General features: G+C 43.4%; 1 protein-coding gene across 1 annotated transcript in view; it reads right to left on the bottom strand.

The window, feature by feature from the left end:
• Positions 1 to 19375, bottom strand: part of Parp4 (poly(ADP-ribose) polymerase family member 4) — a 90911-nt gene that overhangs the window by 14903 nt on the left and 56633 nt on the right. Inside the window, exons 24-31 of the mRNA XM_028787390.1 lie at positions 17471 to 17658; positions 14580 to 14679; positions 12876 to 13046; positions 12559 to 12639; positions 7980 to 8060; positions 6488 to 6583; positions 4728 to 4850; positions 141 to 203 (exon numbers count right to left, since the gene is read on the bottom strand). Of these exons, the coding sequence (XP_028643223.1) occupies positions 141 to 203; positions 4728 to 4850; positions 6488 to 6583; positions 7980 to 8060; positions 12559 to 12639; positions 12876 to 13046; positions 14580 to 14679; positions 17471 to 17658 (903 nt within the window). The remainder of the gene's footprint in view (positions 1 to 140; positions 204 to 4727; positions 4851 to 6487; positions 6584 to 7979; positions 8061 to 12558; positions 12640 to 12875; positions 13047 to 14579; positions 14680 to 17470; positions 17659 to 19375) is intronic.

Raw genomic sequence — 19375 nt, forward strand, 5'->3', positions numbered from 1 at the left:
AGAGAGAGAGAGAGAGAGAGAGAGAGAGAGAGAGAGAGAGAGAGAGAAAGAAATAAAAATAAATCATGATAAATGGCAAACTGGAAAAATAAGTTTTTCCTCTGAGAATTCACCATGCATAGTTCTATTTAATGGTATACCTGTAGTGATCCATTGCCATCAGTGACTTCATCTTGCTTTAGTCTTGAAGACCCCATCTCTGCCTATGGTACAAAAGTAAAAGTATGCAAATGGATATGTTTATAAGAAAGCAAGTGTCCTTTAACACTCCTTCTCTCCATCTGTGCCACCTAGCTGTCCTCCTGGAACAGGACAACTCTTGCTTAGCATACACAAGGTACTGGGTTCAGATCCCACCACTACAAAAAAGGAAGCTTCATAAATAAATAAAGCAAAAACCATGAAGTAAGCCAATAAGCAAATACATTTGTGTCATGTTCTTTTTATAAAATAGTGGAAACCATAGAAACTGTTCTCACAATGTCTTTGCTTCTTGTGCACACTCCGCCTTATAGAGACTTTCCTGTGCATGGGATGTCTCACACTTAACTGCTGTACAGATGTGGACATGGTTCCCTAAACACAGGCTGTGTTGACTGCACTCGTCCTGAGGCTTCTAGCTTGACAGACAGAGTCCATTTCAGAAATCCTTGCTACCAGTGGTAGCTAAGATTACATCTGCCACAGCCAGATGTGCTGGGAAGTGCAATGGGACCAGGCCCTTTGCTCTTTGCAATCCTAGGATTACTTGAGTATACTTTTCCCCAAATGCTTCATATTGAGATTCCCCCCCCCTAATTTTTAGAATATACCATGAGATAGCTCTGGTTTTAGATGCAAATCTGAGTATGGAATTCATTTCTGTTCTATAGCCGTCTTTGTGCATGTTTCCCAAGGGTAACACTACAATATTTTTAGTGTTCCTTTATTGTGACTGTACTTGTCATATGATATTTTCCATTTGTGAAGTTACATAGGAGCTCAGCATTTCACAGATTTGGGGACATTTTCCTTTTCTTTTTTTAAAAAAAAAGAAAAGAAAAAAAAAGGCAGTGTCTTTCTACATAGTCCTGGCTGTCCTAGAACTTACTTTGTAGACTAGGCTGGTCTTGAACTCACAAAGATTCACCTGCCTCTGCCTCCTGAATAATGGGATTAAAGGTGTGCACCACCACTGCCCTGCTTGATAGCATTTTCGAATTCTGGGTTGGGAAAACTCAATTTATACTGTGCCCATTTCAGGGCACAGAAAAGACACACTGAAGCTCCAAGCCACAGGGTTCAGCAGGGGCTGAGATTCACATCGAAGAAGTTTGCTCATAGCACCTGTGGTCTTTTTTGTTAGTTTTGTTTTTTGAGACATGGTTTTTCTGTGTAGCACAAGCTGTCCTGGAACTCACTTTGTAGACCAGGCTGGCTTTCAACTCACAGGATCCACCTACCTCTGTTTCCTGAGTACTGGGATTAAAGGCATATGACACCATAGCCTGGTTTGGTCTTGGTTTTAATTCACAGAAATTCTTTATAGATTAGGAGAACTTTAAAAGCCAGGCATGGTGCACACTCATAATCTAAACACTCTGAAGGGTGAAGAAAGAGGATTGATGTAAACTTAAGGCCTGCAAGGCCCTGTCTTTAAAGACTTAATTTTATAAGATAATAATATGTTTTGGCACAGTCATATCCACTGGAAATGGCAAGAGTCACAAAGCCAGGACCACTGCTTGTCACAGTTCCAGCAAAGCTGAGTGGATCGCTGCCCTTCTGTCTTTAACTTGTGGGTTTTGGTCTCTGTGTGTTGCATTATTGGGGACTTTTTGCATCATGATTCATTTTATGTCTTTTCCTGAGAAGAATTATGTCTGAGTCTTTTTAGGAAAATCCTAAAATAAACTTTATCTGGCTACTATTTGGCCAGAGGTCTCCTTATGCCTTGGACAAACACGTGGCTAGATGAGGCTATCACGCCAGGAATCTTCTTGGCATATCTGCCGCTGAGCAAACTCAAACAGTATAATTGGTGCAGGGGCAAACAGAGACAATTCACAAACTCTGACCGGCCAGGAGAATAGGTTACAGATTCAAGGTCTTTTTTTTTTATTATAGGCTTAGAGGTCTCTATAAATGTACTTTAAAGATAAGGACTTGTATAAGTTACACTCCTGGAAGAATAAAACTCAATAAAACTCAGTAAATAAGACAGATTGACTACAGACTTTTCCTACTTTATAATGTAGAAGATAAAACATCCAATAGAAGTTAGGTGTTATTACTTGGGACTCATAAAAAGACCGGTTCAGATATGTTTTGTTTGTCTGGAGTGCTTTAAATAGCAAACACTGCCAACCTAAAAGCAGACTGTCATACAAAAAATGTGTTTGCTTTGGAGGTGACACTCTTTAGATTCTTTACATAGGAGTTATGGGGCTGATGATAATGATGATGTCTGTCCTTTCTAATTGTGACTGGACTGTAACCCCGCCTGCCTCTGCCTCCCGGGTGCTGGGACTAAAGGCATATGCCATCACACTCAACCCTCTGTTATATTTTGTAATTACTGGGATCTAGGAATGGTGGTGCCCTCCTGTAATCCCAACATTTCAGAGATAGAGGCACGGGGATCAGAAGCTCAAGGTTGGTTTTGGCTATATAGCAAGTTTGAAGCCAGAATATGGAGAGCTTGCCTCAAAAAAATTCTTTTCTTCCTAATGACTGAACTTCTTGTACTCGTGGACAGTTTGTCAGCCCTTCTCTTTTGAACTTTACAGCTGAATTCCTATATGGCTGCTGTCTCAGTGTTCCACCAGAATCTTCATAAGTACGTGAATATTTTACATTCTCAAGGAGACTCTTCCAACATATATGGACAAGAGAGGTGTTATTTAGGCCAAGGGTGTCCCTCAGTGCCTTTTTAAATGTTTATTTTATTTTTATCTTATGTGTATGGCTGTTTTACCAGCATGTATGTATGTGCCATATGCGTGCATGGACTTCAGAGGCCAGAAGAAGATATTAGCTCCCCTGGAACTGGAGTTACTGACAGTTGTGAGCTGTGATGTGGGTGCTAGAAATCAAAGCCCAGTCTTCTAGAAGAGCAGCCAGTGCTCTTAACCACTGAGCTATCTCTCCAGCCCTCACCCACTTAAAAGAAGCTTTCCCTTTATTTTATGCGTATCTGTGTTTTGCCTGCATACATGTATGAGAACCACATGTGTGTAGTGCCTGCAGAGGCCAGAAGAGAACATTGTATCCCTTGGGACTGGAGTTAAAGCTGTGAGCTGCCACACAGTGCTGGGAAATAAACTCAGGTCTTCTGCAGAGCAGCCAGTGTGCTGACTCACTGAGCCATCCCTCCAGCCCTGCAGCTCTGTAATGTATAATGACAATACATGGCTGTTACTGTTTTAGGTATTTATTATTCTGTAATTGTTTAAAAATTTTTTAGACTTATTTTTTATGTGTGTGAATGTTTGGCCTGCAAGCATGTAAGTACACTATATGTGTGCCTGGGGCTCGTGGAGACAGATCCCTTAGAATTGGAGTTAGACATAGCTGTGAGTCACTACGTGGGTGCTGGGAATCAAACCTGGGTCCTCTGCAAGAGCAGCAGCAAAAGTTCCTTACTGCTGAAACATCCTCTGCCCCTATCATTCTTTTGTATTCTATTTGTTTATTTAGTGTGTTTAGAAACTGAGGACAAATTGAAGAAACTGGTTTTCTCCTTCCACCACATGGGTTCTGGGGATTTAACTCAGGCCATTAGGTTTGGTGGCAGTGCCTTGACCCACCGAGCTCTTTTGGCAGCCTGTGTCATTCTAGTCTTAATTAGTTGTGCTGAAGTAGGAACCTCAGGTTTCGTGTAGAGTGTGTTTACCACTGACCTACATCAACAGGCTTCTTCTTTTTTTTTTTTTTTTTTTTTTTTTTTTTTTTTTTTTTTTTGGTTTTTTGAGACAGGGTTTCTCTGTGTAGTCCTGGCTGTCCTGGAACTCACTTTGTAGACCAGGCTGTCCTGGAACTCAGAAATCCGCCTGCCTCTGCCTCCCAAGTGCTGGGATTAAAGGCGTGCGCCACCACCACCCGGCCAGGCTTCTTTTTTTATCCCTTTGAGGCAGATTTTAATATTTCCCAAACTGGCCTAGAACTTGTCATGCAGCTAAGGACAACTCTGAACTCTGTGTGTGTGTGTGTGTGTGTGTGTGTGTGTGTGTGTGTGTGTCACACTGAGCTCCCAGACTCTTTTATAAACCATCTTTTAGGAGTATATTCTTACCCCGACACTGTTTCTGATACTCTGCTTGCAGACAGGAGCCTAGCATAACTGTCTCCTGAGAGGCTTCATCTAACAGTGGGTGGAGGCAGAGCAGAGATCCACAGCCAAACATCAGGTGGAGCTTGGGGAGTCTTATGGGGGGGGGGGGGAAGATGTGAGCAATCCAGAAGGGTCAAGAAGACCTACAGAGTCAGCCAACTAACCTGGGACCACGGGGGCTCACAGAGCTTGGGCCATCAACCAGGGAGTATACAGGAGCTGGATCTAGGCCATCTACACATTTATAGCAAATGTGCAGCTTGGTCTTCATGTGGTTCCCCTAACAGTTGGGGTGAGGATAGGGTGGGGTGGGGCCATCTCGGACTTTGTTGCCATGAAATTTATACTGACATACTTCTCAGAATAAATCTCCATTGTTAAGCAATGAATGGCTGACTTTGGTGACAGTACTTACCTGTAATATGGAGGCCTCTGGTTGCTTTTCCTGCCAACTCACGTATGGTAGAAAGTCTACATCTTCTTTGGCAACAAGTTCCGAAATATTTGGGACATTAGCTGAAGGAATCTCATTAATGTCCTACATAGGATTACAATTGGGTTACAGTTTTTAAAAAGATATTATCATATTAAATAATTAGCATATTCTAAAGCCTTGTGGATATTGGGTTTGGAACTTTTGGGCGTATACTTGGATCATATGTCTCTGGCTTTCAATCAAGAAAATGCCCACAGGCTTGCCTAATGACAAATCTGAAAAACAAATCTAGAAATTTGTTAAAAAGTAATCAAATTATAATATTTTTTTGCATGTGGTTTTGTTTTGGGGATTAGCTATGTAGTAAGCTGCCACATCCTAGCCCCAAACTACCATAGATGTCCTCTTTTCTTTTCTTTTAAAAGATGGGTTTTTATATGCAGCTCTTACTTTCCTGAAAGTCACTCTGTAGACCAGGCTAGCCTTCATCTTATAGATTAATCCGCTTCTGCCTCTCCTGGAATTAGGGTATGTGACACCACCACCTTGCTTTTATATCTTAAAATATACATACAGATAGTTATTAATCAAAACACTGAAAATACTGACACATTTGTGCCGGTTAGACACAGGTAGAGCTATCTGGGAAGGACCCTCAATTGAGAAAATGTCTCCATCAGACTGGACTGTAGGCAACCCTCTGGGATATCTTCTTAATGACTGACTTGACTACGGGTGGTAGGTACTATCTCTGTCAGGTAGTCCTGAGCAAGTCAGGAGGAGCAAGTCTCTGTGGCTTCTGTTTACCTCTAGGTTCCTGCCTTGATTTCTTCCAGTGAAAGGCTCTGATCTTTAAGGTGAAGGAAACCCTTTGTTCCCCAGATAGATTTGGGTCAGTGTGTTTTACCACAGCAATAGAAACCTAACTAGAACAACACGCGATTCATTTAAAGGAATTCTGGCAAGTGCTAGCACACACAGACGAGGGGTCCTGGCTCCTGTCCCCCGGCTTCTAACCGCTTTCCCCCTCATAGCCTTGCATTGGTCACCTTACTACTAACCAGGGCAAGAGTGACCTGGGTTTTGTTTCTTTGTACACAGTCTCCCTTTATAGCCCTAGATGGCCTAGAACTCATAATGTAGATCAGGCTGCCCTCCAACTCATGGCAATCCTCCTGTCTCAGCCTCCAAAGTGCTAGATTATAGGTATGCACCATCATAACCGGCTGCTGCTGTTCTGACACATAATTTCCCTGTGTAGCCTGGGCTGAACTCACTCAACCTCCTCTTGCCTCTGCCTCTCGAGTGCTAGGATTGTAGGTATGCCTCCACACCCAGATACATGCTTACTGGCTTTAAATTTTCTTCTTATTTATTTACTTGTTTTTGTTTGTTTTGAGACAGGGTGTCACTGTATCCCTGGATGGTCTGAAACTCACAGAGATTCACTTGTCTTTGCCCATAGCACTCAGGAAGCAGAGATATGTGTAAATGGATCTCTGTGAGTTTTAGGCCAGCCTTGTCTAGACTATTTCAGAAAGGAAAAAAAAAAAAAGGTATTTTTATTTATGTGTGGGTATCTACAGAGGCCAGAAGAGGACGCCAGATTCTCCAGAGGTAGAGTTGCTATTAACCATCTGTGGGTGCTGGGAACTGAATCTGGGTCCTGGATGAGCCATATCTCCAGCCCAGAAGTGACCAAAATAAAAGTTGAATCTTAAATTAATAATAATACATACCCTTTTCTCAACTGCCACAAAGCTTGTAAATTGTGTAATAAGAGAATTTTCTTTACTGAGTTCGATAATCAGAGATTTCATGATGTTTTTCTTCATCTAGGATAGAATGAAACTGTGTTAGTTTGTTTATATGCAATGAGCTTAAAGGCTACAAAATAATCCAAAGTGTTCTGCTGTGACAAATAAGTCATGTAATGTATTCATTTACTTTCTTCTTTTTCAAAACATATTATTTTTTGACATAGTCTTACTATGTAACCCCAGTACTTGCTATGTAGACCAGGTTGGCCTTGAACTCACAGATATACACCTGTGTCTGCCTCCTGGTTGCTAGGATTAAAGGTGTGAACCACTCCAGGCTCATCCATTTCTCTTGAGAAAGCATCTCATGTATCTTAGGCTGGCCTGGAACTCAGCTATGTGTCTGCTGCTGACCTTGAATCCCTGCTCTTTCTGCCTCTAACTTTCCAAGTGCTGGGATCATACATGTGTACCATTATACCTGGATACTGAATTCAGAGCCTTGTGCATGCTACGCAAGCTCTCTACCAACTTGGCTGTCTTTCCTGCCTTAAGTAAATACCTTCATAATTAGTATTTCAAATTAAACACTGAGTCAGGAGTCCTGTCTAAGTATCATAGGTAGGTCACATGTGTTTCTTGTGACTTGAGATGAGTCATTTAGCTGAATCATAGAAGCAATTTAGTTATATAGCATATATGGAAATATATATATATATCTGGAAACTGCTGTATATGGTTATGGTTATATACAGCAGCATCCAGAGAGCTCTTACATGCTGTGAGTCTCTCTCTACGTCTGTGGCTCCCACTGTAAAGTTGAAGAACTGTACAGGTATTTTTAATTGTTTAGGATTATTTAAGGTACAGCTAATCAGATGCACTAAGTGCCCACACACATGGAAAGCACAGGGCTATATGCTACCTGTTGTGACAGCCATTGAGCCCTACATGGTTACTGTGGCATCCTTTCTAGGCATGGCATTGAACAACAATGCTCAAACCTCATTGAAGAACACGGCCTGACTGTCACAGTAGCTGGCCAAGATGGCCCCTCTGCCAGGACCCTCCTCTGTCCATCGAAGAGGGAACAAGGTGAATATGACTCTGCCTAGTGTCCGAGGCATGTCACCACCATCCTGTCCCTGAGCTGCTGAGGTACAGCTCAGGAGGTGAGAGGTGATGGCTATTCCTGGCACTCCAGGAGCATCCCCTGAGCCCTCCTCCAGGTTATTCTAATGGGGGAAGATCACAGAAGTCGCAGACCGTCACTATCATTGCTTTTTTCACCAAGGAACTCAGCAAACAGCCACTGAGCACCCGTACTCCAGACCTGGCATTGCAGATGCTGACAGATGCCCTGACATCACATTCTTCTTTATCCTATTATTCCTACTTTATAGTCCTATGAATAAATCAACTTAGGAGTGACATAGAACAATGCATGTTGGCTTTTATCAGGAGAACAGACCTCATGGTTGGTTTCATTGTCGTGGAGAATGCCGTCTTCATAATCCCTGATTAGCGCCCGGGCTGCCAGTTTGTGAATCATCTGTGTTTAAGTAGCAAGGGGGAAATAAATTGACTTTACATATATGTGAGACACATGTGAGTGCATGTCTGTGTTTGCTCTTGTGTGTGGCACAGATATGCCAAAAGTGTATGTGTAGAGGTCAGAGCACAGCTCGTGTTAGTCTTTGACCATATTTAAGACTGAGGTTCAGGCCGGGCGGTGGTGGTGCATGCCTGTAATCCCAGCACTTGGGAGGCAGAGGCAGGTGAATTTCTGAGTTCGAGGCCAGCCTGGTCTACAGAGTGAGTTCCAGGACAGCCAGGGCTACACAGAGAAACCCTGTCTCAAAAAAAAAAAAAAAAAAAAGACTGAGGTTCTTTCCTGCTGTGTTAGCCAGACTAGCTGGCCAGCAGGCTTCTGGAAAGTGTCCTGCCTTCTACCTCCCTCCTTCAGGACTCTGCTGGGATTACAGACACACATAATATCCTGTTTACTGTTTTTATGTGTGTCCTAGGGATCCAGACTGAGGTTGTTAGGTTTGCATGGTAAAATAAGCACCTTTACCCACTGAGCCATGTCCTCAGCTCCCTACCCTACCTAGGCTGCTTGAACAAAATGACTCTGCTGCCTCTGCCTTCAGTGTGCTGGGATTACAGGTGTGAGCCACTACAGCAAGCTTGAGGAGATTGTCTTACACTGTATCAGTAATACCGACTTGAATGTCAATGTCTGATCTCAATAATTCTAAGTTTCACAATTTCATCATTAGTAATAGCACTTCAAGCTGACAAGATGACTCCGTGTGTGGTCATTGCCCCCAAGCCTGCCAACTCCAGCCTGAGTTTGACTCCAGAACCCACATGGTAGAAGGACAGAACCTTCATGTCCTCTCTGACCTCCACAAATGCACTGTGACATTTGTGCCTACACGCAAACACATATGATAGAAGTAATAAGCATGTAATTTAAGATGTGCACCACCATTTCCAGGTGTGGACATGCATGCCTGTAATTCCATCATTTAGGTGACAAGAGGGAGGAGGATCAGAAATTCAGGGCCAACTTCAGCTATAAACCAAGTTCTAGGCTAGCCTTGGATACATGAGATTCTGGAAAAAATAGAACAAGACAAAATAAAAGAAAGCCAAACTTCAAGAGGAGGGACAGTAGAGTGCATGGATGTGAGGTTCTCCACAGAAAGAGCTACAGTTAGCTCTTGTAGCCAGAGCTGAGGACCTGAGTTCAATCCCTGGGACTCACATGGTGGAAGGAAGGTAATGATTCTCACAAGTTGTCCTCTGATCTCTACACTAGTACGGTGACACACACACACACACTAAATAAATGTAATAAAAATACAAAGATTAAAAACACAGATCCACAGGGATCATCCCAGAAGAGAAGACAGAAAGATTGTAGCAGCCAGAGGAAGTGTAGGGCTGGTGTGAATCAGTGCTCTGGGAACAGGACAGGGGCGTGGCACGCGAGCATACAGGGCCAGCTCTGACTGCATACACAAGACCCACAAGGTCAAGCCAGCCAAAATGCCAGCATGGGTGAGGGACCAGCTCAGGCACGCCTGCCCCAGCTGGGGAGCTGCTGGCAAGTGACGGCCGAAGGAGGAAGAGTCAGGCTTCTTCAAGGATGCTGCCCGTGGACTGCTCATGCTCCAGTTGATGACTGTATACTGATGCACATGCAGACAGCACCAAATGGACTCATGGGTTAAATAAGAGCACGTGACCTCAGGAGGGAGAGTGGTGGTACATGGTGTGCAAAGGGTTGGAGGGAGTGGGGATGGATTTGATAAAAACAACCTCCATATACAAAATCCTCAATTAAAAAAAAGTTAAAAAAAATCAAAAGCAGCTGGGCATAATGGCACACCCCTGTAACCCCAGCACTTAAGAGCTAGATGCAGGAGGTCAAGGTCTTCAGCTACTTAGCGAGGCCTGCTGGTCCTCCTGAGAAAGCAGGCTCTGGCTCTCTGCCTGTGCCCAGAAGAGTAACTTTGTTGTTATTTAGGATTGAACCCACAGTTTTCCACAGGCTAAGTATATGCTCTTCCACTATTCTGTGAAAGTAAAGCCAAGGAAGAGCTCTAAACTCATATGCCTTACAGCTGGGTGGAATATGGCTTCTCTCCCTTGGCAGCTTGCATGGCACCTTCTGATATTATGTGAGCAAGTCTCCAGAGCGGAGGCTTCTGGTCACTTCAGAAAAGTGGGAGGATACAAAATCCATTGACAAAAACTAGTAGCCTTTCTACATACTAGTAACAAGCAAGATGAGGGAGTGCATAAGAAACACACCCATTCGTAATTGCATCAAAAAAGAAAAATGTAGGATTTAACCTAACCAAGGAGGTGAAAGTCCTCTACAATAAAAACTTCTGGGCTGGTGAGATGGCTCAGCGGTTAAGAGCACTGACTGCTCTTCTAGAGGTCATGAGTTCAAATCCCAGCAACCACATGGTGCCTCACAACCATCTACAATGAGATCTTGTGCCCTCATATGGGTGTCTAAAGACAGCTACAGTGTACTTACATATAATAAATAAATAAATTTAAAAAAAAAAAAAAACTTCTACCCGAAGAAGGAAATTGAAGAGAGTCACTTACCGCCATTCCCTACACTAATATAATTTCTAACTGTATTTTAAATACTCAGCTTTATACCCACAGATACGTATAGCTCCCACCCTTCATCATAGAAGCTTCTTTTTGCAGCAGACAGAGATCTATAACTGGCCAATTCCTAAGAATAAGTGGCTGTGCCCGGTTGGCACATCTTCATCTGCATGGTACCCAACTGGCACATCTTTGTCTGCATGGTACCCAATTGACACATCTATGTCCTAGTTTGCTTTTCCATTGTTGGTATAAAACACTGATCAAAAGAAACTTGGCAAGGAAAGGATTTATTTGGCTTTCTGGTTCCCTGGTGACCAAGGGAAGCCAAGACAGAAACCTGGAGGCAGGAACTGAAGCAGGGAGGAATGATGCTGACTGGCTTGTTTCTCCTGGCTTGCTAATTGGCTACCTTTCTACATCTTGGACCCAGTTCCCACAGTGAAAATGTACCCTCTCACCCCAACAATTAATCAAGCAAATGACCCACACATTTCCACAGGCCAGTCTGATGGAGGCAAGCCTTCAGTTGAGAGGCCCTTCCACAGGTGACTCTGGTTTGTGTCTAGTTGGCCAAGACTAACCAGTTCAAGCTACAACAGAACTTCTACACCTAAGGATCAGGGAGCGCCATGGGAGAGGGAGTGGAAAGACTGTAGGATGCCTGCTGTTAGCTTCTTTTAGAAATAACAGGGAAGCTGCACCCGTGAGATCTCAACAATATGGCTGTCTAAACAAGACCTACACAACACCACCACCACACTCAGATGAAAGCCTATACAGGTAATCAATGGCTGCTGAGAAAGAGACAATCAGTCTGGTCTAGGGATGAGCCTTCTCACAGACTATTCAGTTCCTTGTGGTCAGCCTTAAGCATGTGCACCAAGAGCGACACTAAACGGACTCAATAGTCTTTGTATGTATGTGTGTGTGCATGCGCATGCATGTGCGAAGAGGGGAGAGAGAGAATTATTACAGAAGAGGTCATGAACTTGAGAGGGAGAGTGTCAAGTGACACAAGAGGAGTTGGAGAGGGGACGGAGGAATAGAAATTATGTAAATACAGTACTCACATATGAAACTCTCAAAAGAATAAAAATTAATTTAAAATACTGTTAGAAAAAAAAATCTTTGAATTGTAATCTAGACCTTCACTGTAATAAGAATCAATAACAGTAAATGAACTGTTTTCCTGAGTTCTGAGGAAGGGTTTAGGGGGTCTTCAACTCCTTTCCAATTTTGACAAACTGGACAAATAGGTAACACGAAGAACATTTGCAACTGGCATCTGAACTGGAGAGTTTTATGGCACTCTGCCCTTACCCAGGGGGTCTGTAACAGCTTTTGTTAGACAGTGTCAGAATGAGTGTAGTATCAGTATACAAGAGGCTGAGGCAGGAGGAATGCTTCAAGTTCAAGGCCATCTTGAGTTAGTATCTCAAATAGACACAAAACAATCACATTTTGTTTTTGAGAAAAGGTCCATGTAGCCTAGGCGGGCCTCAAACATGCTTTGTAGCCAAGGATGACCAATCCTAATGCCTCTACCTCTCAAGTGCTGAGGTTGTAAGTATGTACACACAATTACAAGTAAACATGTTTACTTGCAAGCTAGTTTTACCCATAGACAGATCCAAGACTCACAGATGAAGACCCATTAAAAGGACATATCCCTATCCCAGTTGCACAGATAACCTCGTGACCACTCTCCATATGTATGCTGACATATCAGCACAGAACGACATAGGAAGTACATGGAACTTATATGTGAAAACTGACAACTATAACTTTCTGTCCATAGCTTAAGCTTGTGGGTGCCTGGAAACGGAAGAGCCCTCCATCTGTTTAGCTAGCGCTTTCCCACTGAATTCTGCCCAGAGCCCAGCAGTTTAAGATTTGAATCTTACAGTCCCAGTTGTCTTCTGAAGCTCTGTAGTTGACACCATTGTGCAAAATTCTTTCTCTTGGATGAGTGCACTCAGAGTTGCCTGAAATAGGAGAAACATGCGTGCTCTGTTAGTATTTCTGTTCCCAGTTCGTATTAGTGGAACGGCAGCCCTTCTGGCAACACCCTCCCCTCCAAGAGAAATCAAGAACTTCCCCAGCCAGGTACCCAGAGGGGAACTGCAATACCAAGAAGAGGGAAAGGGGTAGGGGTGAGAGGAAGAGCAATGGCGAAATCCATCGTCTTTCCCATAGTGTGAGGAACTCTGCATCTTCTTACTTGTGTACAGTGAGGAATGAATCCGTAGACCAGGAGTCGATCATTGTGAAACAGGGAGGGCACCCACGCTGGGGCCTGCAGGGGCTTGGGGACATCTCTGCTAAACTGCTGCCATTTGACAGAGACAGAGTGGCAACTTGGGGAACGTATCCTGGTCATTTGGGCTTCTATCTGTAATACAAGAGAAAATATTTCTCCTTTAATGTTAACATCTAAAAACAAACAAAAAGCCAGCCAGGGATACATGTAGTTGGTAGGTCACTTGAGTGCTTGCCTTGCATAAACGGTTGTGTGGTTTCAACCTCTAGTACCATTAAGTCAACAAACCACAGAAATAGTTACTTAACACTTAGAAGCTTACATTGTGTCTTTGAGGATTTTGTAGCTTTTTTCCCCTTCTGTCATGGGGCATTTTTCCAAAGGGGGGGAATGTTTTATTTTGAGACAAGGTCTTAATATATAGTCCTGGCTGGCTTGTAACTTGCTATGTAGACCAGGCAGGTCTCAAACTTATAGTGATCCACTTGCCTCTGCCTCTCAAGTGCTGGAATTAAAGGTGCCACCAGCTTAAATAAATATATTTAAGTTTTTCTATTTTAGCTTGTGGAGATGGCTCAGCAGTGGAAGCACTTGCCACACAAGCTGGGCAGCTCTGGATCATTGCCACCAGGAGTGGGAAATGTGCAGCTGCTGTGGAAATAAGAATTGCACGTCTGAGTACAAACCCAGAGTTGAACAACTGGAAAGGCTCCACAGATCCTGTGAGCTGGCCTTCACGCAAGTACCATCATAGCTGTGTGTGGTGGGAAAGGCCACGTTCACTGACAGGTTAACAAATGCAAGGAGGTGTGTGTGTGTGCACCTCTCCCTGTCTCTCTATCTCTCTCTTCATCATCTCTGTTTATGATAGGATAATCATGAATGAATATCTGATATACTATTATTCACCCCTAAGATGGGCATTGTGGCATACACCTGTAATCTCAACATTTGTATTAATTCGGGCAGTAGGGTCAGGAGTTCAAGCCTATCCTCAGCTCAGCCTGGCTTACATGAGATTCCTTTTTTCAAAACCCAATTAAAAAATAATAAAATATTTGGCCTTAAAATGAAAAGAAATTCTGTCAAAAATACAACACACTGATAAGTCTTGTGGACATTATGCTAAGTTAAGTAAGCCAGACACAAAAGAACAAATGTTTTATGCCTTTGTATCTAGAAGTATCTGGAAAAGGCAAATTCATAAAGACTTAAAATAGAATAGATTGTCCAGCACTGAAGGCAGGAGACAATACAGAGGTATTATTATATTTAATTTATATTATATTATTAGAGACTTTCTGTTGTGGATGTGACAAAGTTCTGGAAATGGCTGGAAGTGGTGGTTAGACAACTTTGGATTTGTAAATCTGTGTGCATTTGATCTCAATGAAGAACTAGCACAGGGTGTGGTTACATCTGCAATCCTGGTGCTGTGGGGCAGAGGGGCAAGAGGTGCCGAGAATAAAGGCAAGCACTGCCGCTCTACCAGGTCTGGCTTGGCCTTTCTTATTATTAAAGAAAATGTTCCAAAAGCTTTGGCTTCCTTGTAGGTCTTGTCTATTCACAAAAGACAGAAGTTACTACCCGGCTTGTAAGGAGATAGGATTTCCACATGCAAACATAGGAGTACAGATAAGATGTTTAAAAAAGAAACCCACATACCTGTTTTTTCCAACTGTGCTTAGATTTTGAGTTAAAATATTCAAACACTCCAGCGCCACACTGAGATAAGGTCCTTAAGATGTGACGATTTGCTGTAGAACTGAGCACATTTCACACATTTTAATTAAAAACATTTTTTTTCCAGACAGGGTTTCTCTGTATAACAGCTCTGGCTGTCCTGGAACACACTCTATAGACCAGGTTGGCCTTGAACTCATTGAGATCCTCCTGCCTCTGCCTCCTTTTCTCTCTTCTTCCTTCCTTTTTTTCCCTTTTTTAGAATCTCACTCTGTAACCCAGGCTATTCCTGAACTTGCAGCAATCTTTCCACCTCTTTAGGTATGTAACATTATGACAGGCTCAGCTGCATTAGATTTTAGACAGGTCTTACTCAGTAGCCTGTACTGGCTTTGACCTTTCTCTTCCTTCCTTCCTTCCTTCCTTCCTTCCTTCCTTCCTTCCTTCCTTCCTTCCTTCCTTCTTTTCTTTTTTTTCTTTTCTTTCTTTTTTTTTTTGAGACAGGATTTTTCTGTGTAGCCCTGGCTGTCCTGGAACTCACTCTGTAGACCAGGCTGGACTTGAACTCAGAAATCCACCTGCCTCTGCCTCCCACGTGCTGGGATTAAAGGTGTGCACCACCACTGCCCCAAGAACTTTTAGTTTCTTACTTCAGCCTGTCAGGAGCTGAGATTATAAGTTTATGCCAGGACACCCAGTAAATTTCAAGACATTCTAGACATAGTTGCAATGTCAAGAAAGATGAGTGAAGAATTTGCTTTTCTGTTCTGAGGGTAGACAGATTAAATGTGCTAGGGTGTAGCTCATGGTTGAGCACACCCAAGGCAAGTGGGGCTCTTGAGTCAATATAGCATTGGCAAAATGTCGAGGGCACAGAGTCCTTGTGCAGATAAGCATTAGGAGATCCAGGACTGTTAAACATGCAGGGTGTCTCTTCAAAGGAAGCGATGTACAGCCCGTTTTCTACCCAGAAGGCTGTGGATGGAGATAGTTAATAGTCTGGTGGCCTCTGTGCTATCTGTATGATGATGACTACACCGGCTCCCCAAGCCCTTAAGATAACATGTAAGAGCTTTTATGGAATTACGCCTTAAACTTTATTGCACACACAGGATTGTGTTACACCAAGAAACCCTTTTCCCCCAAAATGTATTGTGCTTAAATATGCCTAAAATAAACTTCCTGGTTCAGACTCTGGTGTCTCATACCAACACAGGCTACTGAGTTGTGTTGAAGCAGACTTCTTTCTTGCCTCACACAAATGACACTCTTTCTGGTCAGGGTGCTTGCAGAGACCTTTATAGAAGAAATATTAAACAATAAATAAATAAAGCCAGGGAGTTGGTGGCTTACTCTTTTAATCCCAGCTCTTGGGAGACAGAGGCAGGCAGATCTCTAAATTCAAGGCCAGCCTGGTCTATAAAGTGAGTCCCAGGACAGCCAGGGATATACAGAGAAACTCTGTCTTGAAAAAGAAATAAAGTAAAATAAATAAATAAATAAATAAATAAATAAATAAATAAATAAAATCGAATACGTCCACACATAAAAACAAATAATAACAACAACAGCAATTGCAAAAGGTACCGGACTTGATGGCACAGCTGTGAGCTGCAGCCAGGAGACCCGGAGTGTAAGGGTGTCCTTGGTTACACTTAAGGCCAGCCTGGGCCACACAGAAACCTTTCATAAACAAACCAAACAGTGAACAAAACAAAAAACTTCAAAGACAGCAGAATAATACTTGATAAAGATAGTTGCCTAAAGAGCTAGGATGTAGTTCACTTTGCAATGTGTTTGCCTAGCAAGCACAAGGCACTAGGTTCACACCCAGCACTGAGTAAGCCAGGTGTGCCAGTACACATCTGTAATTCCACACTTGGGAGGTAAAGGCAGGAAGATCAGAGACCCCGTCACAAATAAAACATCAGTCTAGCTGGGCACGGTGGCACATGCCTGTAATCCAGAGGCAAGAAGATCACAAGATCCAGGCCAGTCTGGTCTGCATTCCTGGCTAGTCTGGGCTACTGAGGTAGACCTTGTCTTAAAACAAACCGAAACCAATACAAAGGGGAAAAAAGAAACCAAGGTGTGGAGAGTTGTGGGAGCAGTCAGTTCCACTTTTATCATCAGTAGGCACAGAGTGCGTTCAGAGGCTATGAAGAGGCAGGATGGACCCCAGAAACCCGGAGCTTGTAGTCAGGGCTCACTTGTGAGGACAGCACAGCAGTCTACATAACCCGTCACTAATCTGCCTCATGTCCTGTCTCAGTACAGGGACACCCGGTGTCTGGGGGGCTGTGCAGGAAGAATCTCTGGGCTTCAGGGCCAGGCACCAGGTGAAGGCTCTAGGAGAGCAGCAGGAGACCCTCCCTGCTTTTTCCTCACACAGATGCCAACTACAAACAGGAGGAGTAACTCTAACAACTTGAGGAAAGACTGTGACCTCAGGGCTTTGATGCTAATGCAGAAAACTGGTAGCACAGGAGAGGGAGGAGGCAGGTGTGAGGCAGGTGTGAGGCAGGTGTGAGGCAGGTGCAGTCCCAAGGGCAGGCATTGTCAGCCATGCACATGTGCAAATCAGCCCCGGGGAGCTGTGCCAGGCTACTCAGGACAAGGTAGTCATCTGAACTGTTGTGCTAAATAATAGTCCCAGGAAGCCCAGATTTACAAATGAAACAGCCTCCCCAAGTTCCCTGTGGTTGTGAGTCCTGGCAGCATGGTCCCAAGCCAAAAGCTCAGCTCCTCTGCAACAGACAGATTTTGTGTATTCATACCAGCTCCCAAGCTTGCAAAGTTCCCAGACAGACAAACTAAAGAATTGTCTACCATCTGTCTTTTGTCACTATGGTGACCAGTTCTCTGAAACTTACCCAACAGCACAGGTGAACACTCTGGTGTGCTGGATATTTCTTTTCACAAGCTGCAATGTCAGACTCTCACTCTGGAGGTGCCCATCAGATATGAGGAGAATGTTCCGTAACCCTTCTGAAGGGTATAGGAAACTTAAATAGCGGAGAATTTTCCAGAAGTCCGTGTTCCCCATGGAAGGTGCTGCAGACTGCAGGAGAGCAAGTGTCACAATCTTAAGGTACATCCATCATTAACTGTGACTGAACATGATAACCTCTACGCTCCAGCTGGTATGACAAACTCAGGCTCCTTTCAATCCCACACCCGGGGAATAGTGAGGAGGAAGCTTTTTATTACACCGCAGCTCTGGTCTGGCAAATGCCCAAAGAGAAACTGGTCCTGAACAGAAATCTTTTACAGCTTTGATAGATTTTGAGCTATAACATTCTACATATGCTGTCATCTGTAAATCTCTGTTAGGGCCCAGCTCCAAGTTATACTTTGAGTAATTAAACATATTTAAAGAGACAGACTGGATATTTTGGACAAATGGGAGATTTACACAGCAAGACTATTGTCCCAGTTTGAATTGGATCCATGCTGTTCTTTTAAGGTCATTAGCCAGGGTCATCCTGTCTGGCTGGCAGACTGATGCTCTTGCTGATATGGGGAATAGGTGCTAATTGACGACACCTTGGTGACAAAGCTTAACAGAAACATCTCTTTGGTAAGCCTAAGCTTAGTTACATCAGAAGCCAACTCTACTTTTTTTATGTCCCCACAGCTCCCGGCAAGCCTGGCTATCGAACTACTTATCTACCAGGCGTATTGGAGACGGCCCTCCTTTAGCTAAATTCTGTCTGTGTAACTTTATATCACTAGTGAGTTTATTGGTAAATTCTTCATAACATCGGGTTATTACTTCCAGCCTCTCCGTCATCATGGACACCTGTCAGGAATTCATCATTCACTGAAGCAAGCATGTCTCCTAAGGAGAATCTAGAGATGCAGTGTCGTCATAAAAAATTTATACACAGGTGGAACAGTGATACTTATATCCTTTTAGTTTGTCCCATGTCCCATAGCAACTATATTATTACTGAACACTTAAAAAACAGTTTTCAAAGAACTAAACATCTGTGCAAAGAAACATGCCACCAGAGCACCCATGGCTTTGCTGGCCTGGGGGATAGGATTGGTCATCTTCAGTTTGTTCATTTTAAAACAATGGACTGAAGAAAAATTTCCAAAGTGCTTAAAATGCTTATGGAGTCACAGTGGATGATAGGAACGTAGGTGATTTTCTTTTGGGCTGTTTAATTTCTTTTTTATTATATTGGTTGATGTGCATGTGTGTATGTGTGTATGCATGTGTATATGTGTATATATATGAATGTGTGTATGTTTGTGCCTGTGTGCATGTGTGTGTATGTGTGTATGCATGTCTATGTGCATGTGTGTGTATGTATATGTGTGCATGCGCATATGTGTATGTGTGTGCATGTGTGTTTTTGTATGTGTCTATGCATGTATATGTATGTGCACATGGGTGTATCTGTGTCTGTGTGTGTGTGTGTGTGTATGTGGTGGGCTCATGGTGCCATGGCACATGTGTGGAGGTCGTATGACAACTTGCATAGGCCAGTTTTCTCCATCTTGTGGGTCCCCGAGTGGGACTCAGCCACTGCCTTTATTCACTGTGCCATCTCACCAGACATTTTCTTAGTTTTTTAAGATAGACACTGCTTAGGCTGGCCTGAAACTTACTAGGTAGCTGACCTCCTTGTTCCTAAACTCCTGATCCTCCTGCTTCTACCTGCTGAGTGCTAAGATCATCCTCACCAGCACCAGCACCAGCACCAGCACCACAACCACCACCACCACCACCACCACCATCACTACCACCATCACCACCACCACCACCA

This window comes from Grammomys surdaster, unplaced genomic scaffold, assembly GCF_004785775.1.
Source record: "Grammomys surdaster isolate TR1022 unplaced genomic scaffold, NIH_TR_1.0 125630, whole genome shotgun sequence".
Taxonomy (NCBI): domain Eukaryota; kingdom Metazoa; phylum Chordata; class Mammalia; order Rodentia; family Muridae; genus Grammomys; species Grammomys surdaster.